This window comes from Haliotis cracherodii, unplaced genomic scaffold (genome assembly GCF_022045235.1).
Source record: "Haliotis cracherodii isolate W230 unplaced genomic scaffold, xgHalCrac1.p SCAF_3, whole genome shotgun sequence".
Lineage (NCBI taxonomy): Eukaryota > Metazoa > Mollusca > Gastropoda > Lepetellida > Haliotidae > Haliotis > Haliotis cracherodii.
The window spans coordinates 50361311-50380565 of NW_027266286.1; the positions used below are offsets into that span (position 1 = coordinate 50361311).

At 36.1% G+C, this 19255-nt stretch overlaps 1 protein-coding gene across 1 annotated transcript; it reads right to left on the reverse strand.

The window, feature by feature from the left end:
- Positions 1-6532: 6532 nt before the first annotated feature.
- Positions 6533-19240, reverse strand: LOC139474843 (uncharacterized). The gene is made up of 12 exons (XM_071257991.1): positions 19076-19240; positions 16500-16918; positions 16303-16366; positions 15894-16019; positions 15651-15778; positions 14323-14496; positions 13549-13684; positions 12605-12676; positions 10476-10634; positions 9499-9658; positions 8879-8983; positions 6533-8639 (listed from the first exon to the last, which is right to left on the reverse strand). The coding sequence occupies exons 1-12, from the start codon at positions 19202-19204 to the stop codon at positions 8347-8349; spliced, it is 1965 nt and encodes a 654-aa protein (XP_071114092.1). The 5' UTR covers positions 19205-19240; the 3' UTR covers positions 6533-8346.
- Between the last annotated feature and the right edge of the window lie 15 nt (positions 19241-19255).

A 19255-nucleotide genomic window follows, 5' to 3' on the forward strand; every position in this document is an offset into this window, starting at 1 on the left:
CCTTGTTGCATGATGTCATCAATGGAATGTTGCTGCATGTTAGAAATTGAGGGAAATATGTAAATGTGTATTAATGTTTTGTCAATGTGCGGTTAAAATTAACAGTTGACTACTAATAATTATACTTTTATCAAAAACTGTTAAGGCTTTGAGTGTCCCTACATATCTCTATAGTACAGTGTGGACTTAGTATGGAAGATAACAAGGGTGCCTCATTTCTATATTTGGAGAGTTAGGGTTTCTAAAATCTATGTTATTTAATCTATCTTAGAAAAAGTTAATCCAGTATATTTTGATACATTTTTGTTATAGATACAATAAGGTTCATTTGATGCATATTTTTGTTTTTAATTGACACATCGTTTTGTCAGTTTTCTGGTATTTTTGAAGATCTCTTGTGCAAAAGACAAAGCCCGATAAACACAATATTTTTGGATTTATAATTCCAGTCGTACTTATATTTGTTTATGGAATAGATAAATGCATATTAAAAATGTGTACTTTTTAAGAAAACTAACCATGGACATTCTGTAATTTGTTTTAAAAGTTTTAGGTTTGGTTTGTTGTTTAACTCGTACTTGGCAATATTCCAGCTACATGACGTCAGTCTGTAAATAATCGAGTCTGGACCAGACAATCCAGTGATTGATATCATGAGGATTGATCCACGCTTTTGGGATCGATGACATGCATCAACCAAGTCAGCGAGGATGATCACCCAATCCCGTTAGTCGCCTCTTACAAATTTGTAAAGTTGAGATAGGTTTTACAAACATTACAATTATACAGGTGTACACAGGAGCATCTCACAAATGAGGAATTTCAGAACTATAAAACTTAACATAAAACTCATTAAAAGTAATTGTTGTACTGCACTTCATGATGCTCTTCAAATTAAGTCAGCAGAAGAGGGTATTGAGGCTTGAATATGCACAGCAGCATAAGGGTTAATAGACAAGCATACAGCCTTCATCGTATGTATATTCTGAAATTGTTGATTATTAACATTGTTACTGTTGATATATATTTTATGGAAATGTGTTTGCAACTGAATACATCATTTGTTAATGTTGTTATATACAATTTATTTTGTTTGCACTCTCTTCTCTCTGTGATATGTAATCATGTACACCTATAATGGCCACTTCTTTCAGTGGATTTCCCTCCTTGCTTGTTATCAACTGTGATCATCTGGTAAATGTATTTACAGACTTGAAAAATTTTGCAATTTATTTTTGTTTTGTTATCTTCAGGATGGTATTCAAAGCCTGTTGGTTTGATAGCTGAGAATGTAGTGTTTGACAAGACCAATATGGTTGATATAATTATATATATACCTGGTTACACTACTGAACATTGAAGACCAGGGCCCACTTGCACATACAATCTTAGTTACAATCGATCTTAGGCGGCTACAATCAACTTTACAATCACCATGCAATTGTCCTATTCCACTTGCACAAACCGATCTTAGCGCGATTGTAAGAGGGCTTGGATTTAAGATCGCGAGCTTAACTAAGATCGAACTCTTCAGCGATGGAGGTAAAAAAAACTTAGTCACGCATCATTGGCTACGGTGTAGAGTTATCTCCCTTGCAGCAGCAGGCAGACGATATATTGTTGCATATTGTAAACCTGTCAGTCAGAATGTCAACAGAAAAGAGAACAAGAAGAACCCTTTTTTTTCGAGCAAGAGCTAACTGTGCTCACAGACGAAGTGTCAGCCAATAATGATGTCTTGTTCGCCCGATTTTCCCCGATCGTGACGAATAAACGAAAGGCGTACCTATGGGAAAACATCGCCGCAGAGTAAGAACATTGTACCAATTTGAAATACCCTATATATACTAATGGAAACTGAAACATTTATGTATAACATTAAATAGCTAGATCGTATTTCTACAGTTCTTTGTGCAGTAGTTTTCATGACTGGAGCAGGGACGAACGAGGCATTCTGTATCGCACATACAGCTCGTCGTCACTTAGAATTTCGTGTTGCATGGTTCTATCCCTTAAAACCTGTTCTCTCCTATTAAAACTGTCATATTCTTCGCAAAATAGCACCGTAGACGCCATCTTAGACGATTGTAAAGACTTAATATTGGTCCGGACCAATTGTAAGTTTCGATTGTAGCTTACAATGATCTTAGCCTACAATCTCCTAGAGCAAGTGGATGGCGATTGTACCCGAAGCCTAAGATTGCGATCTTAAGGATTTGCAATGATTGTAGCTAAGATCACTTTGTGCAAGTGGACCCAGATTGCAGTCTCTGGCCTTGTTTGATTGGGAAATAGAACTTATGTGCTACTCATCTCATATGTCAATGAACATTTCTCTTCATCTGTTTGTGTAACACACAGTTTGGGTTGTATTAGGCCCAGGGAGCTGAGAATGCATTTGATGCACACAGATGTATTCCTCGGTGTAATAATGCAAACACATTATTATAATTATGATTATGGTTGTTACTCACTGGATACATTAAGAAAGAAGGAGAAATACTCCCGTAACATATATATTTTAGTGGATCCAGCAAGTTTATTCCTGATTTTGAATATATCATCTTCCCGAGGCAAGAGAGTTAACTGTCTTTAAAAGTCCAGTTTCCACCCTTGCCGAACTAGGCTGGAATTCCTTGGCTGGATCGTAGCGCCACCATTGGTTATTACGAGTTATGTCCTTTCTAAACCTCTCCTATGGACCAATCAGATTCCACCTCTGGTATCACTTGCATTTGATTCAAACAAAATGGCAGTGCCGAGACAAGGCGATCTGATAAAAAATCAAGATCTATATTGTGATAAAACGGGTCTTACGTCGCAAAATGCATCAAATCACGTGAGCACTTTGATTAAAATCATGAAAATATTTGGAAAATATCTGTTGACAACGAGTTGGCAGTGCACATGCTTTGCAGATTCTGCAATCGACCGAAATCAGCACGACAGTTTACGAACCGGATTTCGATTTTGTTGCGCGATTTTGATTTGACTATGCATAGACTTATTAGCACAGCCAAAATGTAACTCCATAATACCAGTCTAGTTCAGCAAGGGTGGAAACTGGACTTTTATAGTCAGTTAACCTCTTGCCTCGGGAAGATGTGCATATACATGTATATTAACAAATGCTGTAAACCATTTATATAGGTGTTATATTTTGACAATCTTTAAATATGTTATGTTTTTGCAACCATAATTTTAGGCAGATACTTATTACCCAGGTGTATATTTGACAGAATAATGCAATTATGTCAGAATTGAATATACTTATTATTAGAAAAACATACATCATGTAGTCAGAGCAACATTTATCGCCAGTAAAATAATGGAGCATTATATATTCAGTACCATAGATGCCTCTTGTACCAGCATAGATCTTCAGTAAATTGTAGTTTTGATCCGTTCTACGAGTGCAATAGTGTCTTGGTTTGATTGGAAAATATTTCATAAAATATCTCATTTACAAGTTAAATATTGTACATCTTCCTATATAACTCTTGATGCTGTGTTAAACTAAATATACATTGCAATTACATTCCCCGCACTTAGAGCTTTACTTTCATATTTTGAATATTTTTGTTACGTATGACTATGGATATTTCATTGAAATTGTCTCCTTCTGAACACACAATGCCATTTGTTACATTGACTCCTGTAAATGACAGATAGAATAACTGCTTTCTGTGTGATGGCCTGCTTGACAACCAATCATGTGATACATTCAGCCATTAGGAAGTTGCCTTGAGTTGAATGCAAGTTACAATTTTTACCCATTGAACATTGTTGTGCATGTTATCAAATTTGATTACCAATTTTGTAAATGTTGATTTTATGCAAATCATGAAAATAACTGTTTAACCCTTCGTTGCAAATTGAAGTGTCATCTCAGACATGTTATATCTATGATTGTGACTTTTGAAATGACTTATCTTCTTATGCATAATAGTTTCTTACACCCATAGGGACCTTGACTTTTTTAACAGTGATGTACATATAATCATAATACATGTCCAAGGTGTCAGATTAATGAGAGTTATTTCTGTCTACATGGTCAAAAGTCTGTAAACGGTCACAATGTGATCACATATACAGCTCATGTGTTTCGAGTGAATTAGATGACCCATTTTAAGCATGCAAGTATAGTGCAGGTCAAGGTCAATCTTAACAACGATCAGCTGATGCAATATGCTTAGTTTGGAAAGAGGCATTGGTAATGCTATTTCCAGGAGAGAAATGTGTCCTCAGCTGTACTTGTTGGCTATTATCTGTGATTCTCCTGGTTCCATCCATGTTTGATTTTACTGTTTAATTTTACTGTTTAATTATTTACTGAGATTGTGATATATTGATTACAGAAAAGTTATTATTGGTTATGTACATATAAGACAAATGTATGATTTCAGAGATTCATACGCTGTGTATATTTGTTACCTTTTTCCTTGTTATGTCATGTTTGCAATCATAGTACTTCATTACAGCTAATCTATATTTAATATGAGTACGTTTTCAATTATTATGTCATCAGGCTGCAGAATTTCTGTAATGAGATGTTGATAAAATTTATAAATTATCATGATCATAATATTATAATACTATTATGTATTTAGCTTTCAAATTGTTGATGTGGCACAAAGCAATATCCACTCATTGATATGGTTCATTGCCAGTTGGTTTTGAAGTACATGTAGGTGTTGGTTGTTGTTATTTGAAAGATATAGATATGGCTGATATATTGATATTTTAACATTACTGTCACATTCCTTACCTTCTATTTGACTCAGTCACATATTGACGTAAAACTTGACCTATAAAACAGCTGCATGCAGAATGAAAATTAAGCATAGGATGTCATTTCTCTTATGATAACATTTCAAAGATTAGGGGGTCCCAAGATTCATATACTATATAATACGAAACGACCTAAAGGGTCCCCTTAGTTAACACTCCATGTGACTTCTTGCGGCCAGGCTCATTGTAAGCTTTCATTAATTACCAGGGATGCTTCTAAGGCTACCAAGACCAGTGCTGTGTGGTAAGATGTTGTGAAAGCATATTGTAACTTTGTACCATTGCAGCCCTGGTGTACAAGGGTTCTTGCAGTGCTTACTGCAGTCTCAGTCCACTGCATGTATCTGTCTTGGATGTATTGCCTTTTTGCAAGTCTCTGCAACATGAGGTGAAAGATGTTTTTTCTTACACATTTCATGACTTTTTAGGCATAATCTAGAGCCGGTTTAATATGACAATCATTGTACATGTTCTAATGCTGTTGAATTGATATTAAAGATGTTTGCTTGAGCAAATGTAATTTATTTTTATTCTGGGGTTATTGGTTCAGGACTAGGTTATATCTTGTGTGACTACTTCCTGCTTGGTGTGAGTGATCTTTGTCTTCCGAGTGTCATATGTCCTTCATGATTGTTGTGCACATTAGTATGGAGTTAAAATACTTGTTTCTAAACTTTGTCATCCCTGCATTATTCATTCTGTTTGTGATAGAGTTGAGACAGTGGTCTTACAATGTTATACCTCTGTTGCCCACTTTGCAATATATCATCATCTGTCTAATGTTGCAGCAGTTTTTCATTTATGTCCAAGGGCCTTCAGAAGATTTCTTCATAATTCATGTTATTTTTCTTTTGGTGAAAGCAAGATTGACTTAGTAGATTTCTTATGCTAGTGACTGTTACTACATGTCCAGTGTAACAATGACTATACATCGATTCAACAATCCCCTCTCCACATTTCACTGCCATGAATATGCACCACTCTGACTTAATCACAACTGCCATCATTTGTTTCTGACTGAAAAGATTTAACTTAATCACAAATAAGGTCATTACAACAATAAAGAACATATTGCAGGGTTAGAAACTAACAGTTTTTGTCCACTAGTCCTTATAATGATAACATATAGCAAAACCCTTAAAACGGGCCAATTTCTACTAGTCCTTACTCCTTAGGATACCTTTACTATTGGGCATTTTGGTAAGGACTACAGTGTCAATTTCTAATGCTGATATTGTTTATCATTTCATATGTATAAAAAATGTAAAAAAGAAGTCTAATGTAGTATTAATGAGACACAGTGTATTTCATTCATTTACATATGTGTTTTATTTATTTGGCACATCCCTACCTTCTTTCTTCAGGAAGGTATCCTGTGGGACAGTAGTGCATCATGTATGTTTGGGGTGTCATTATAGGTTCTGCCATTCAGGCAAGTGATAGTTTCAGGTTAATCTATGCCACTAATATAAAGAGAAACACAACCCTTCTTATTAACCTTCATAAGTGTATTTCTGATTGGTGCAGGTAGGAGGTGTAGATGAATAGTGTCTGTTGTGTGTTTGTGGAAACATTGAACATTAACACCTCTTATGAATCTAGCATTTAAGAGCAATCTTTTCCAATTCTTTGCTTAAACATTGTTATAGTGTTGTAGGTGATACCACCCACAGCAATGTTCCATGAATATTTGTAAATAAGGACAAGACAATTTTTATTTAATTTGAAATATGTAGTATTGAGGCATGGTGTGAAAATTGACTTCTTAGAGATGTAGGTATTCAAACATGTTTTACAGTAGATTAATAAGGTATCTATAGTTTGCAACCATTCTATGCCAAAGACATTTGTGACTTTGCCCTAATTTGGCTCTTTGCATCAATTTCAGTGGACTTTACTGGATCCATATGGATAAAATGGACTATTATTAGCTGAGTCCACTAGATAACAAAAAATTACAAAACTCTGGCTTTGGACCAGTGGATTAAAATGCAAACTTCCATGTGGGTTAATCTATATAAATACATGAGTATATGAATGTAAGTTTGGTGTATGCTTCAATATTCTTGTTGAAGGGACCTTCTGTGTTGCTGAATGTTTGGTAAGTTTCACAATGATATCTGTATTATGTGCTACCTTGACATCTCAACATTGTCATGGATAAGACTTTCCATTAACAATTAAATGCTACTTTCTCCATGTTCTTCATGCATCGGAAATAAATCTGTAATTGTCTCTGCTTGTTGTATTCTGTATTTAGCATACCGTACTATTTACATATGGACACAGGTCAAGTCACCTACAGTAGTTTTCATCACTTAATATACTCAACTCAGTGATGGATCCATTACAATGATTGATAGTTATTAAGTGTTTAGTATTCATTATGGTGAAACGTATGAGGATTACACACTTCTGCATGCATGAAACACAAGATGGTTTTAGTGTTTTGTTTAAAAGGAACTGCCAAAATCCAAAGAACTTATAAACAAGGCATTTAGAAATAACAGTGACATAACATTTACAATCTACATTCCTAATGAATACAGCAAATGCTTCTTAATGACTCACAAGAATATATTTGAAACTTTTTATTTAGGACCAAATATAACTTCATTGCACTGATTCCTGGTGTATGATTAAACAAGTGTATGATGAGCGATAGTGCAGGATAATCCTGCATGAAGTTCTTGATTATATGCACATTAGATAAATGAGACTATTGGAACTTGGGAAATTACAATGCACCAATAATGACGACTTCAATGGTAGACTATGCTCCGTACTCTGGTGCCTATTTCCTTTCTAGGTTTTGAAGTAGTTTGTGCTACATCAGACATGTCTTAGTGCAATTACAGTAAAGTTTACAGTCATATTGATCTATATACAAAACTAACACGGCATACATAGCAGTTGTCAGAAACACTTCAATCAAACTTGCTAGGACTAACAACTATCCCAAGCTTAGTAGCCCCATCTAGGCCTAGACATTGTAACAAGTGTCTTGTGTGAATCTTAGATGTTATCTCTGTGTAAAAGAGATACTAATTAACTGCTTGTTTGACATACATTATGACACTGGTGTTAGCAGATAACCAAAGTGGCGTTGGAACGACTTGAATCAAGGCTGCTGTGACTGCCAATTTCCAGAGCCTAGACTCATTTAAATTAACACAGCAGTAATATGTTTTGTCAAAATCATATATATGCAGTGAAAAAGAGCAGTTCCAACACAACAATGAACTGTTAGCTTTTATAAGGTTCAGTTTCTTTTTCAGAATTTCATTTCCCTCTTGCAGGAACAAAATACTACTAAAAAAACAATCATAACATTGTAATTATTTCCTCTCACATATCATACAACTTCAAACAAAGAAAGACATGCATCTAAAGGAGAAGGAAGATACTGAAGTTAAATATTATATGTGTGAAGATGATTAGCTTTTTAGTTTTTGCTTCATAATCAAACCATGAAAATCAGTCAAACCATACATGGTACTACCCATCTACGAGATGTAAATGATACCCTTCTCTACCTAAAAGTTTGACATTCCTTTAAAGCTCATCTTTCTTTTCCTTCTTTCTAGCCTTATCCTTCTTTCCTTCTTTAGTCTTGGTCTTTTTTGAATCAGTGCTCTTCTTGTCCTTTTCCGATTTACCATCCTGAGATTTAGATTGTCTTTCTGCACTTGGTTTTCCTGGCTTTGGTTTAGAATCAGGCTTGGGTTTCTCCTGGACTTCCTCATCATCATCTGCCTGTATCTCCTCAACAACTGAGTCATCCACCACAGGGTAGGTCTCTGTGTCAGAAAATTCAGAAGCTCCATCTTCTCCATCAGAAGATTTTTCTGTAACCACATAACATCATATTCATCAACACAACCTGGTATTTAGAAAGCATGTATACATGTGTCTATGTCAGTAAGAATTGCAAGCTACTAAAAATTAATTAAAACAAGAACTACATGAATTGTCATTGAACTCAAGAAGAACCTGGCCACTGCTTTTCGTCAACAATAGCATGTGAGATTATTACGTGGTTTGAGATAGTCATTCAACAAAGATCTTTTGTCTTAAAATCCCTCACTCTTTTCCTGTTGTGCTTTTATTTTTGCCTTAGCTTCTTCTCGAGCTGTCTTGTGATCATCTTGGGTGGGCATGCTCTCTTTGGGGACAAATGGTTGAGATCCATCTGAAAATGAATCACACATTCTGAATCCAAATGTCACTGGATGCTTAAAATCAGATTCAGATATGTTTAATCAAAGTCCCAAAATATTACATTTTAATGATCCTAAGGGATTTATCTAGACCTGTTCAGCGGCAGATATTTGGTCCCAAGTCTGTGACAAATATTAGTTAAAACTCTCAAACGGGAATAAAAAAATTCCTAATTCATGTTCATATAGTTACAACTAATGTGATGGCATGTAAAGAGGACAACACTTTAATGCTTAATTTTTCATTATTACATTGAATGAAATTCTAAAATACAATGTTAAAATGCTCTGCAAATGAGAAAATAAGAACCTAAAATAACCTTTAAATATTTTCCCAGTTTGCCGGCCAAGGGCAAATAATTTGGAGTCCAAGATAACTCCCTGTGGAGGTCGCACTCCTTGTCCCAACATTGTGGACTTCACATATCTAAAGTTATACTTCAACACTGCGGCCAGAACAGCTGAAGGCCTAACGAGCCTTGCATACCTATTTCTGCCTGTCGAGTCTCTAACTTCTTCTTGAAGTCGGGGACTTTGCCTGTGACAGACAGCTCGGACATACTTTCCTGGATGACTTCCTCCAGCACCTTCAGGTAGTTGTTGATGTAGTTCTCCACTGCCTCTTTTGGGTCCTGCCCGGGCTTTATCTTCGAAACAAATCAGACATGTAGCCTATTTATGGACCTGCCCACAGAAATGAGTGAGTGTTTTAATGTCACAGTCAGCAATATTCCAGCTACGTCCCAGTTAATACCAGGCACAGGGAAACTAGTGACTGAAATTATGAGCAATAATCCATGTTATCGATCCATGTCATTTTACCAGCTACCAGATGTGTACTAGCTCCTTCCTTAATAAATGTTTCTAAGATTTTCAAACATCTCACTTATATTAAAGTGACATCATAGTTTAAAGAACTTTGCAGAATTTCTCCCATTCACATTTGCGATCATCAATCAGGTAAAATGGGAATTAGCTGCTCCTTGTTTGATAGATAACAAGGTATCTGTGACTCTTGGCTTTACTCTTCATATCAGTGATGGATTACATTATGTCACTCTAACACTCCCATACAGTTTGAGTCCCACAATGATTATGAAACCATGCAAACATCCGTAAAGCCTTTCAGTGCATGCAATGTCATGAGCTTTATCCCCTTGCAATAAAGCCCCAAACCAATGATACAAATTAACCTAAGCAAATGAATTATCATAAAAAATACCATGTAATCACATCTACATTATAATTCATTGTTTCTTGTCTTACGCTGCCTCAGCAATATTCCAGCTATATCATTGCGGCCTGTAAATAATTGAGTCTAGGCCAGACAATCTACAGATTGATATTATAAGCAACAATCCACAATGCCAGTGTTGACACACTATCCCCATAGGGTACACTGCAGTCAACAGTCTCTGTACTGTTACATTATTATTCAACAGTCCCTGAACACATAGAACTCACAATTGGTACACTATCTGGGGACAGTGGTGCTGTGATTTGGTCTTTGGCAGCCTGTGTTGCTGCAGCCTGGTCTTCCTGAAGCTCCAGCTGCTGGTCCTTCATTACATCCTCGTAGTCTGCTATCTGATCCTCCAGGTGACCACGCAAATCATCCATATGCTGAAAACCCACATCATTCACACGTTTCATGACAAGAATGTTGTATATTGTCAAATAACAAGTACTGGCAGTTATTCTATTCCTCATTACTGAAAATACATAACTTTGGTGCATGGTTACTATTGGCCGATCCAGATACCTTGCTTTTTATTCACATTTTGGAATAATCTGAATTTCTAAATAAAGCAATGTCAAATGTAAAACAACATGTAAATCTGCAATGTTTTGAAAACTTTTAGACCAAACCCAAACAAATTGATATTTGAAAGATCAATACATCAAAATGTTTTGTTATCAATTGCCAATGTTTACAGGGAAACAACACTCCAACTTTCAGTCCTCTAGCAGGCACCATTTTAATTAGCCAGAAGCCATTATACCAGCAACCCAACAAACTGGGCTTCTGACCAGCAAGTTGCCAACTGAAAACCTCGTTGACAGCAAGGGTTAATCCTCTTGAATCCTGGCATTTGAGTGGATGATGCTAACTTTAACCTTTCACTTTGCAAATGCATCTGTGTGTGTAAACGTGTATGTACAATTATTATGTAGTTTGGTATTCAGAAAATATGTGTATGAGTTATTTTCCTTACAATGAAATTCAGTTCATATGCTCAACAGCAACGACTGATATTTTTCAGGCAAATTGCATCAAATACAATAATTACTACCCCCTTCTTGTCATCCATGTTTCATGGTATAACACTCCACCTGTGTATTTGTTGTCATTCACTTGATGCTCAGTTAATGACTTTATTACAGGTATAAATAGTGATAAAAGCACTCAGATTACCTGACAAAGACTGCAAAATATCGCCATAACATTCAACGCTGCCTCTGAAGGTGTCAAGGTAATAAAGCACTCAGTGGTTCACATAGTGTCTGGGGTAATTTTTTAACCTACGATTGGGTTATATACATGTATCCAGATCTGATGTGGTGATGTACTACATGTTATGTAATATGCAGCACAGCAAGAGAGGAGTGGACAGTAGAGTTGCAAAAAACATTGATCAAAGGATTTACCTATAATATGTTGATTCATTAATCGCTGTTATCTTGCACAGTGGATTTGTCAAAAGTAAGTGTTTAAATATGTAGGTTTACTAAAGCAGACGGAATACCCCCATATCTGGGAGTAAAGTGTCGATGTAGAAACATCATACTTTGTTCAAAGGATTAGGCGATAATATGTTGATTGTTCATTGTTATCAAACTATGGATTTTTTTAAATAACCATGGACTTCATGAACATAGTTGTCATGTGTGCTATCTCAGCTGACCAATGAGACTTGACACCTATGTGAAACACCTGAAACAAACTTACATGGTCAGTTGATTAATAAACATGGGTCAAAATATCACGAAACGCTAAATATATTTTAAAATATTAGATTGTTACATAGACACATGACATCAGACAAATTCTTTGTACAGCTTCAGATATATGGGTATTTGTTCCTTCATGTGGCTATCTGCAGATACATTCCTTGAACAAAGTAACTGCGTCATATTATACATATATCTTTTGTTGGTTGTAATTACAATATTGGCATTTTGTTTTCATTCATTTGCTGAAGCAAGAACACAGGAGGCCTCTACAGACTCATCAAATGGTGTCATCCCATAATAGCAATGTGTTGTTCCAAAGTGCTGCGTTTATCATTATTATTATTTCACACATATATGCTTGATGTCGGAATATTTGATATCTGATAAAATAATAGTCTCAGATACTATTCATCCAATCATTAAATCAAAATTCTTTGAAGGTATATTCATAGTGTATTTTTTAAACGAATCACTGATAGATTGGTAGAAAATGTGTGTACAGGTGATTGCTATTTCCGGCAAAGAAAATACCCATCCATATTTCAAGACTTCAAACTTGGAGTGTTGTTTCCCTTTAAAGCAATACATCATCTTTCAAGAATCTAATCATCACACGATTAAAATGAACAATTGCTAACCTTAGGTGTTAATGTCTCCAAATCATCGAGACTAAATTTCTTGTCCTTGTTGATGTCCAGCAGATGAAACAGCTGCAAAAAGTTAACATGACCATGGTACAAAATCACATATTTTTTTAAAACTAGCAGGTATAAAATGATGAAAGGGTATGACAATAACATGCACTACTGCCCTAACCATAGTAGCAGAACACTGTGTGACACCACATCGAACAGCATATCTATGTTAGTGTGACCTTAATGTGAGAGGAAATCCCAAAGAAAAGCAAGTCAAAGAGGTTTTTCACTTTGATGACAACCATGAGCATGGGGCCAAGGATCTTAATCACGGGAATCTGACATTTACACAGTAACTATTGGCACTACTAAGGGATGCAGGCAATTCTGCAGTGTATTGTGATGCTTAAAACCACAACCATCCCTGGACACAAGAATTAACACATGAAAGGGGTGACTTACAAATGAGACATACAACTTGACAAAGCAAAGGTAACTTAGGACAAAACTGTTAAGCCTTTATATGATATCAGCAGGTAAAAACACTTGGTAATGGTGTGTACAGGCTCTATGACACAAACTGGCATATACAAACCAGCAAAGAAGACTCAAATAACTATGAAGGAATATTATTGAGAAGATGAAAAAATTCCCCCAAATCAGCACCCGTTCTTACTGGTCTCAAAATATATAAAACTCAGAAGTGCTGCATTGATTTGTTGAATATACAGTCGAAGCTAGTTGTGTTGAACTCATGGGGACCTGGAAAAAAGTTCGACTTATCCGGGGTTCAAGACATTAGGGTAATTTAAGCTAATTTGGAAACTTGGGACTCCAAAATTAGTTTGAGACAAGCAGGAATTCGACACATCCAAGATCATTACAAGTTCAACTGTAAATCAAATGTGCTGATCAAGTTGGTCAATATACATTTGCAGTTGGCTCACCTGATGTGTTATTTCATCATATTCATCAGTCCAATTTGTCATGTCCTTGAAAAGTTTCCTATCTTTGATTACTGCTGCTGCAAATGACCCATATGTGAGGCTGCTGTTGATCACCAGATAGGAGGAGAAATAGTGACTGCAACAGACATAAGCTGTTTACAAGGCACTGTTCACCTTGACATGAACATTGCTCTAAAACCTGCAGGATGTATTTCCTTAAAAACATCTCTAGACACATGCTATATGCTACTCTGAGAAAATAAGATTTAAAGACATATAAACATCACAACATTATTTCCCTTTGTGTACATATGTAACTCTTATCTCTAATGTCACCTTCTTCACCAGTGAATAAAACGTCCAACTGCAGATCTTCAGATACATTTGAATACTTGTGAGTAGTAGTGTCATTGGGTTGAAATGATGTGAATGGTATTTGACATTCTGCAATGTGGCCTGTCAAAAATGGAATCTTGACCAGTCACACTCATGACTGAAATTAAGAACAAAGACCCATTCTATCTGGGTACAAAACTTAATATTTCACAGAGCCTGAAAAAGCAATCCAATTTAGTCATCATGTTTTGTGATCGCCAATGTGGTGTTGCGAACTTACTCTAAACCAGGTCCACACAGACACAGGTTTCCAAAAAAATTTTATGGAACCTACAGTGCTTAATAATGAAGGTTCCCATGTAGTTTTCCGGGGTCAATGGTCATGGTCCTGATAATATGCAGCACTGATTTTTTTAACGTTTCAGAATTTAATCTTACAGTGCTATATCCTTTCTAGCAGCAGTCCATGATGTCTGATCTGCAAAGTGAACTTTGGCTATGCTGGGTTCCAGTGCAAGAGCCATACACTCTGTTGTCTCCACGTGCTTCACCTTGTGGTACCAAAGGATGTCCACAGACTTGCTGCTATCCTGCGAGTTCACCTGCCAGTACCTGCACACAAACAACACCTTCACAAAACTACACAAGAATACAAAAACACTTCACCATTACATGAATAGCAGGGAGGGTGCCAACACTACACTATAATAGTGAAAGCAAAGTGTGTAGGGTGTTACTGGTATATCGGTAAATTGAGGTTCATTCTTTCCACAATACGTATCACGATATCATTTTTTAATGCTCGGTACATGGGGTGATTTGAAATAGTGATTTTTATCATTAATCTGTTTAATGTTATACACTTGCCAAATACAGTACCTTTGAAATGTATCCGTAATGCAAGTTCGCATTCTAGAGTTTGTCTATGGCAGTGGTGTAATGCCAAGTCATCACTGTCCCAGAGCGTGCATCCATGTGTATTTATTGAATGAATAAACATAATGTTGTAGCAGCATCTTGTTTTTTCCATTAATGAAAAACAATTCATGCATTGATGTTTCAAATTGCTTCTGAATTCAACACTTAGAATTATACAATATATCGTGATATGTATTGCAATACAGCCTTGTGCATTGTAAAATATTGTGATAGACTTTAAACATCCAATACAATCCCTAGCTTTAGCGCTGTGCTACAACAACTGTTCACCATCACATGAATAGCAGTGAGAGTGTTATGGGGACCAAAATCAGTCATCAACACCAGAATAGTGTAAGCACCATGCTACACACAAACTGGTAAATTATTGATGCTTTTGAATTTCCTTTTTATCTTGAAACAGAAAATAAATTTCTTCAATGGCTGTGTAATTATTATTTGCATATGATATGGTAATTATATGAATGATCACATATAACTTGTTTGTCCAAACTTTTCTTTTATTGTGCAATTGTTTGTTAAGAATTACAATAGTTGTAGCCCTAAGGCTGCTTTGTCAAACAGGGCCCCTTCCCTTATCTAGCCTTTTCAGGGAATACAAAAACCAAAACACATGAGTGGCATAATACACAGAATCAATCTACAACCAGAGTTTATTGCATAATTATGTCTATTTCTATGCCATGAAGGTCCTTCCATGGTGCAACATACACAGTAATGGGGTCCACCCTGTTTATATTCTGGGCATGGGTAATATCAGCCACCCCAGAGACAATTCTTATGAAAGTTGCTTTGATTAAGTCAGATATCATGAACAGCATTCTCACCACTTGGTTGGGATGAAGATACAGTCTCCAGCAGTGAGGGATGCCTTGTGATACTCCAGCTCTCTGAGGGTTGGGTACTTGACATAGTCTACCTCACTCACGTCTACTGATCCATACTCAGTGGGCATCTGTACAACAGTGATGTAATCTCTTTTACAAATCAGGCTAATTTCCTATTTCCAGGTATGTAGAAAACAGACAATCATGAACCCAGGCTAGAAAGAAATGATAACTTCAACTAACCTTGTTACCAAAGTCCAGCTGACTGACTAAAGTGATGTCCTGTTTTCCATCATACACACAACGCATAGTGTCCACACTTCTCTGTACAATAGGGGTCTGCTGATCTTCACCAGCAATGAACAAAACCTGTGTACAAGACAATGGCATATACCTGTACTTAGCATTGGTTTTTTTCTGTTTGGTGTTAAATGAACAAAAATACAGCCTTGTCCTCATTAGGTGTACAAAAATGTTGAAAACCTGTTCAGAGAACTAATTTCTGTTTCATTAATATTAGATTATGTAATATTTTCTTCATTAACATGAAAAACAATACAAAAGAAAGGTTTTGGGTACTGTAATCATGGTAATGTTTGTTATTGATAAATATGGCCTTTGTAAGTTTAAATACGTATATGGTTTTACTCACATGATTTGAAAGGTTGCTGATCACAGATTCACACAACAAAGGTAATGGCATTAGAACGTTGTCCCTAAAACATAAAATAATGTTTTCACAATTCTTCTCTAAATGGGATATTTATTATCAAATTGCAATTTTAATGAAATGAAGTATATATGATTGAATACATCAAAATTAGGCAGTGATACGATAATAATACTAACCCAAGGAAAAAAGGCACTTCATCATTAAATACCAGCTTCTCTTTTCTGTACCTCTGGATGAACTCCTTAAAACTTATGTTAGCTGTAGGGGTAAGAGGCATTTTGTATGTGATCGCTTGAGGCAGACCAAGAAAGTAGCTGTCATTTTTCCAAAGTCCAAAAGCATCATTTGTAATTGAAGCATTGCGCATAACTAAAGGTATGTATGGAGCAACATTGTCACTGAAAAACAGTTCTGGCTTGGGAAAGTTCTTGTAGATGCCAACATTGCGATATCTGCCCTCAGAACCAAAGCTTTTCAGATGACCTGGCCAATCAGCTGGGTTGTCTGTCAGAAGCACTCCATTAGGATTCCAATCATTGTCCCCTTCAATTTCATCCAAGTCTGGCAATATTTCGTCATCCTCTCCACTTGGTGCCTGTGTAATTGCAGAATCATGTGTTAGTGACACACCAACATATTTAGCCATCAGCTACTTGAAAAATTGTGTCCATTAAGATATTATCCATGATACAATCCTACCCTGCTGGTTTGGCGGAAAGAAACTGACTTGACAGTTGACACATGCTTGTGTTTCAGTATGAAGTATATAACAATATAAAAGTCACTATGTATCATAGTTTATTACATTTTGCACTGGCAATACTTGTCCCTACCAAGTATAAGTTTGTGAAGTATGTATTCATGTCAGTCTATGCCAAAATAGACTGAGGCTAACATCCTAATTCTATCTTCTTTTTGTAGTGGTATCCTCTCAAAACATCTACTTACCAAACCTTCTAGAGCTTAAAACAACAAACTAATGGTTCAGTGCACTGCCTCTTACCTATTTATTTCAAACAGTTCGGTCTGATTAAGTCCGAAAACTTTTACACAAGATATAGTCTCAACATATGGATTATTATGAGCAGCATTAGAAATTGTCACAAATTAGCCCTTTTTAAGGGTTTTGCTATGTTATCATTATAAGGACTAGTGGACAAAAACTGTTAGTTTCTAACCCTGATGAGGTGTACATTTGAGACCTAAAGAATTATTAGTTGTTACTTGACTTACTCTTCAAACTAGAGGATAAAGTTGTGTACCGTCATGTTCCAATCATTGCTGAACTATTTTCAAATATTATCATGTATGTGAATACTGTGATTCAGACTGATAGGGGTTCTATGTCATTTACCCCTGCAAAATCAAATGATCCTCTATTTCTAAGCAATATGCAGTGTTCAAAATTAAGTACAAAAGCCAAGAGGTCCTTGTCATAATCCTAATGAAGGTTAATAAATTAGGAGGTCCCGAAAATTACATACTACACCAGACAAACTCAAGGAACCCCCAAACCCTTTTATTTCAACATTGATATGGGTACCTTATACCTATCATTTTTGCAGGTAGCGGTTCACTTGACTAATAAGTATTCACATCAATCGGAATCATTTGACTGGACAAATATGGCAAATTTATTCTTCATATACCTACACAATCATTTCATATATGGAGAATATTTCCTAAAGAAAAATATCCAAATTAATATGAGACACAAATACGTGCACATATACTCTGTAATCTACTAGAGAGTTCCTATCACTTAAAATAGGACTTATCTTACTCTCCTTATCTACCCAGGGACAGCTACTGATTCATTCAACAAACTCAAAGTTACTTTCTTATAGATTGTAACACTTAAAAGACAGGGAATATCATTGAAAACTGATGTGTCAAGCTCACAGAGACCTGAGTAAAAGTTTGACTTATCTCATAATCTTTGTGTTTAACAAATCCAAAGACAATGTGCTCCAAAAGGCATACTACCCCAGGATCATACGAGACGCACAAATTTGTGTCCGGTATGCACAAATGTAGAGAAAGGACGCAGAAAAAGAATATACTGCATCATGAGGGACGCACAATATTTAATATTCTTTGTACCTATAGCTTATAAAATTGTACCTATAGCGTCGAAGAGCAATTATGGGTGTCTGTTATTTCATCCATCAATCATAACCGCTGTCCACATGATCATTGATTCACTACAGGCTCTAAGGGCTGTCGGGTAGCCTAGTGGTTAAAGCGTTCGCTTGTCACGCAGAAGACCCTGGTTCGATTCCCGACATGGGTACAATGTGTGAAGCCCATTTCTGGTGTCCCCTGCCGTGATATTGCTGGAATACTGCTAAAAGCAGCGTAAAATCAAACTCACTCACTCACTCCAAAAAGAAATAGAGTAGCAAACAAAATGAGGCTGGAATCAGCTGATTGTTGTCAGAATAAAGCATTATTCTCAACAAGTACATTGAAGACCAATGCACGGAACCTATCCACCACAAGTCTGACTGATAAAGAAGTGGACAACGTGTTTCGTGCCCACTGAACTGCCTGTGGTAATATTTATTTCCCGAGAAAGGCACTTTTTAAAAATTAAACTTCTGCCCCATGCCATTATCATTTAGTCTAAATCTTTTGAGCAAATCACAAGATTTGGATTGGCGTGATATGCAGATGAACTTAAATCAGGTTTACCACACTAAAATTTGATTAAAACATATGGCTGTTTTTGTTGTGTTGCAAGATGTATCACCTCAAGCTCATCCTCAACAAAAGTGTCGTCTGCTAGCTTTTTGTCATCTGGTATGTTATCCGACGCCGCAAGAGTTTGACATAAAAGAACAATGATTCCAAAGCACAAAACTGGTCGTGAGTAAGCCATTTGTCCAAGCAGAGTACAATGGCCACATGAAATAAGCCATGAGAACAAGAC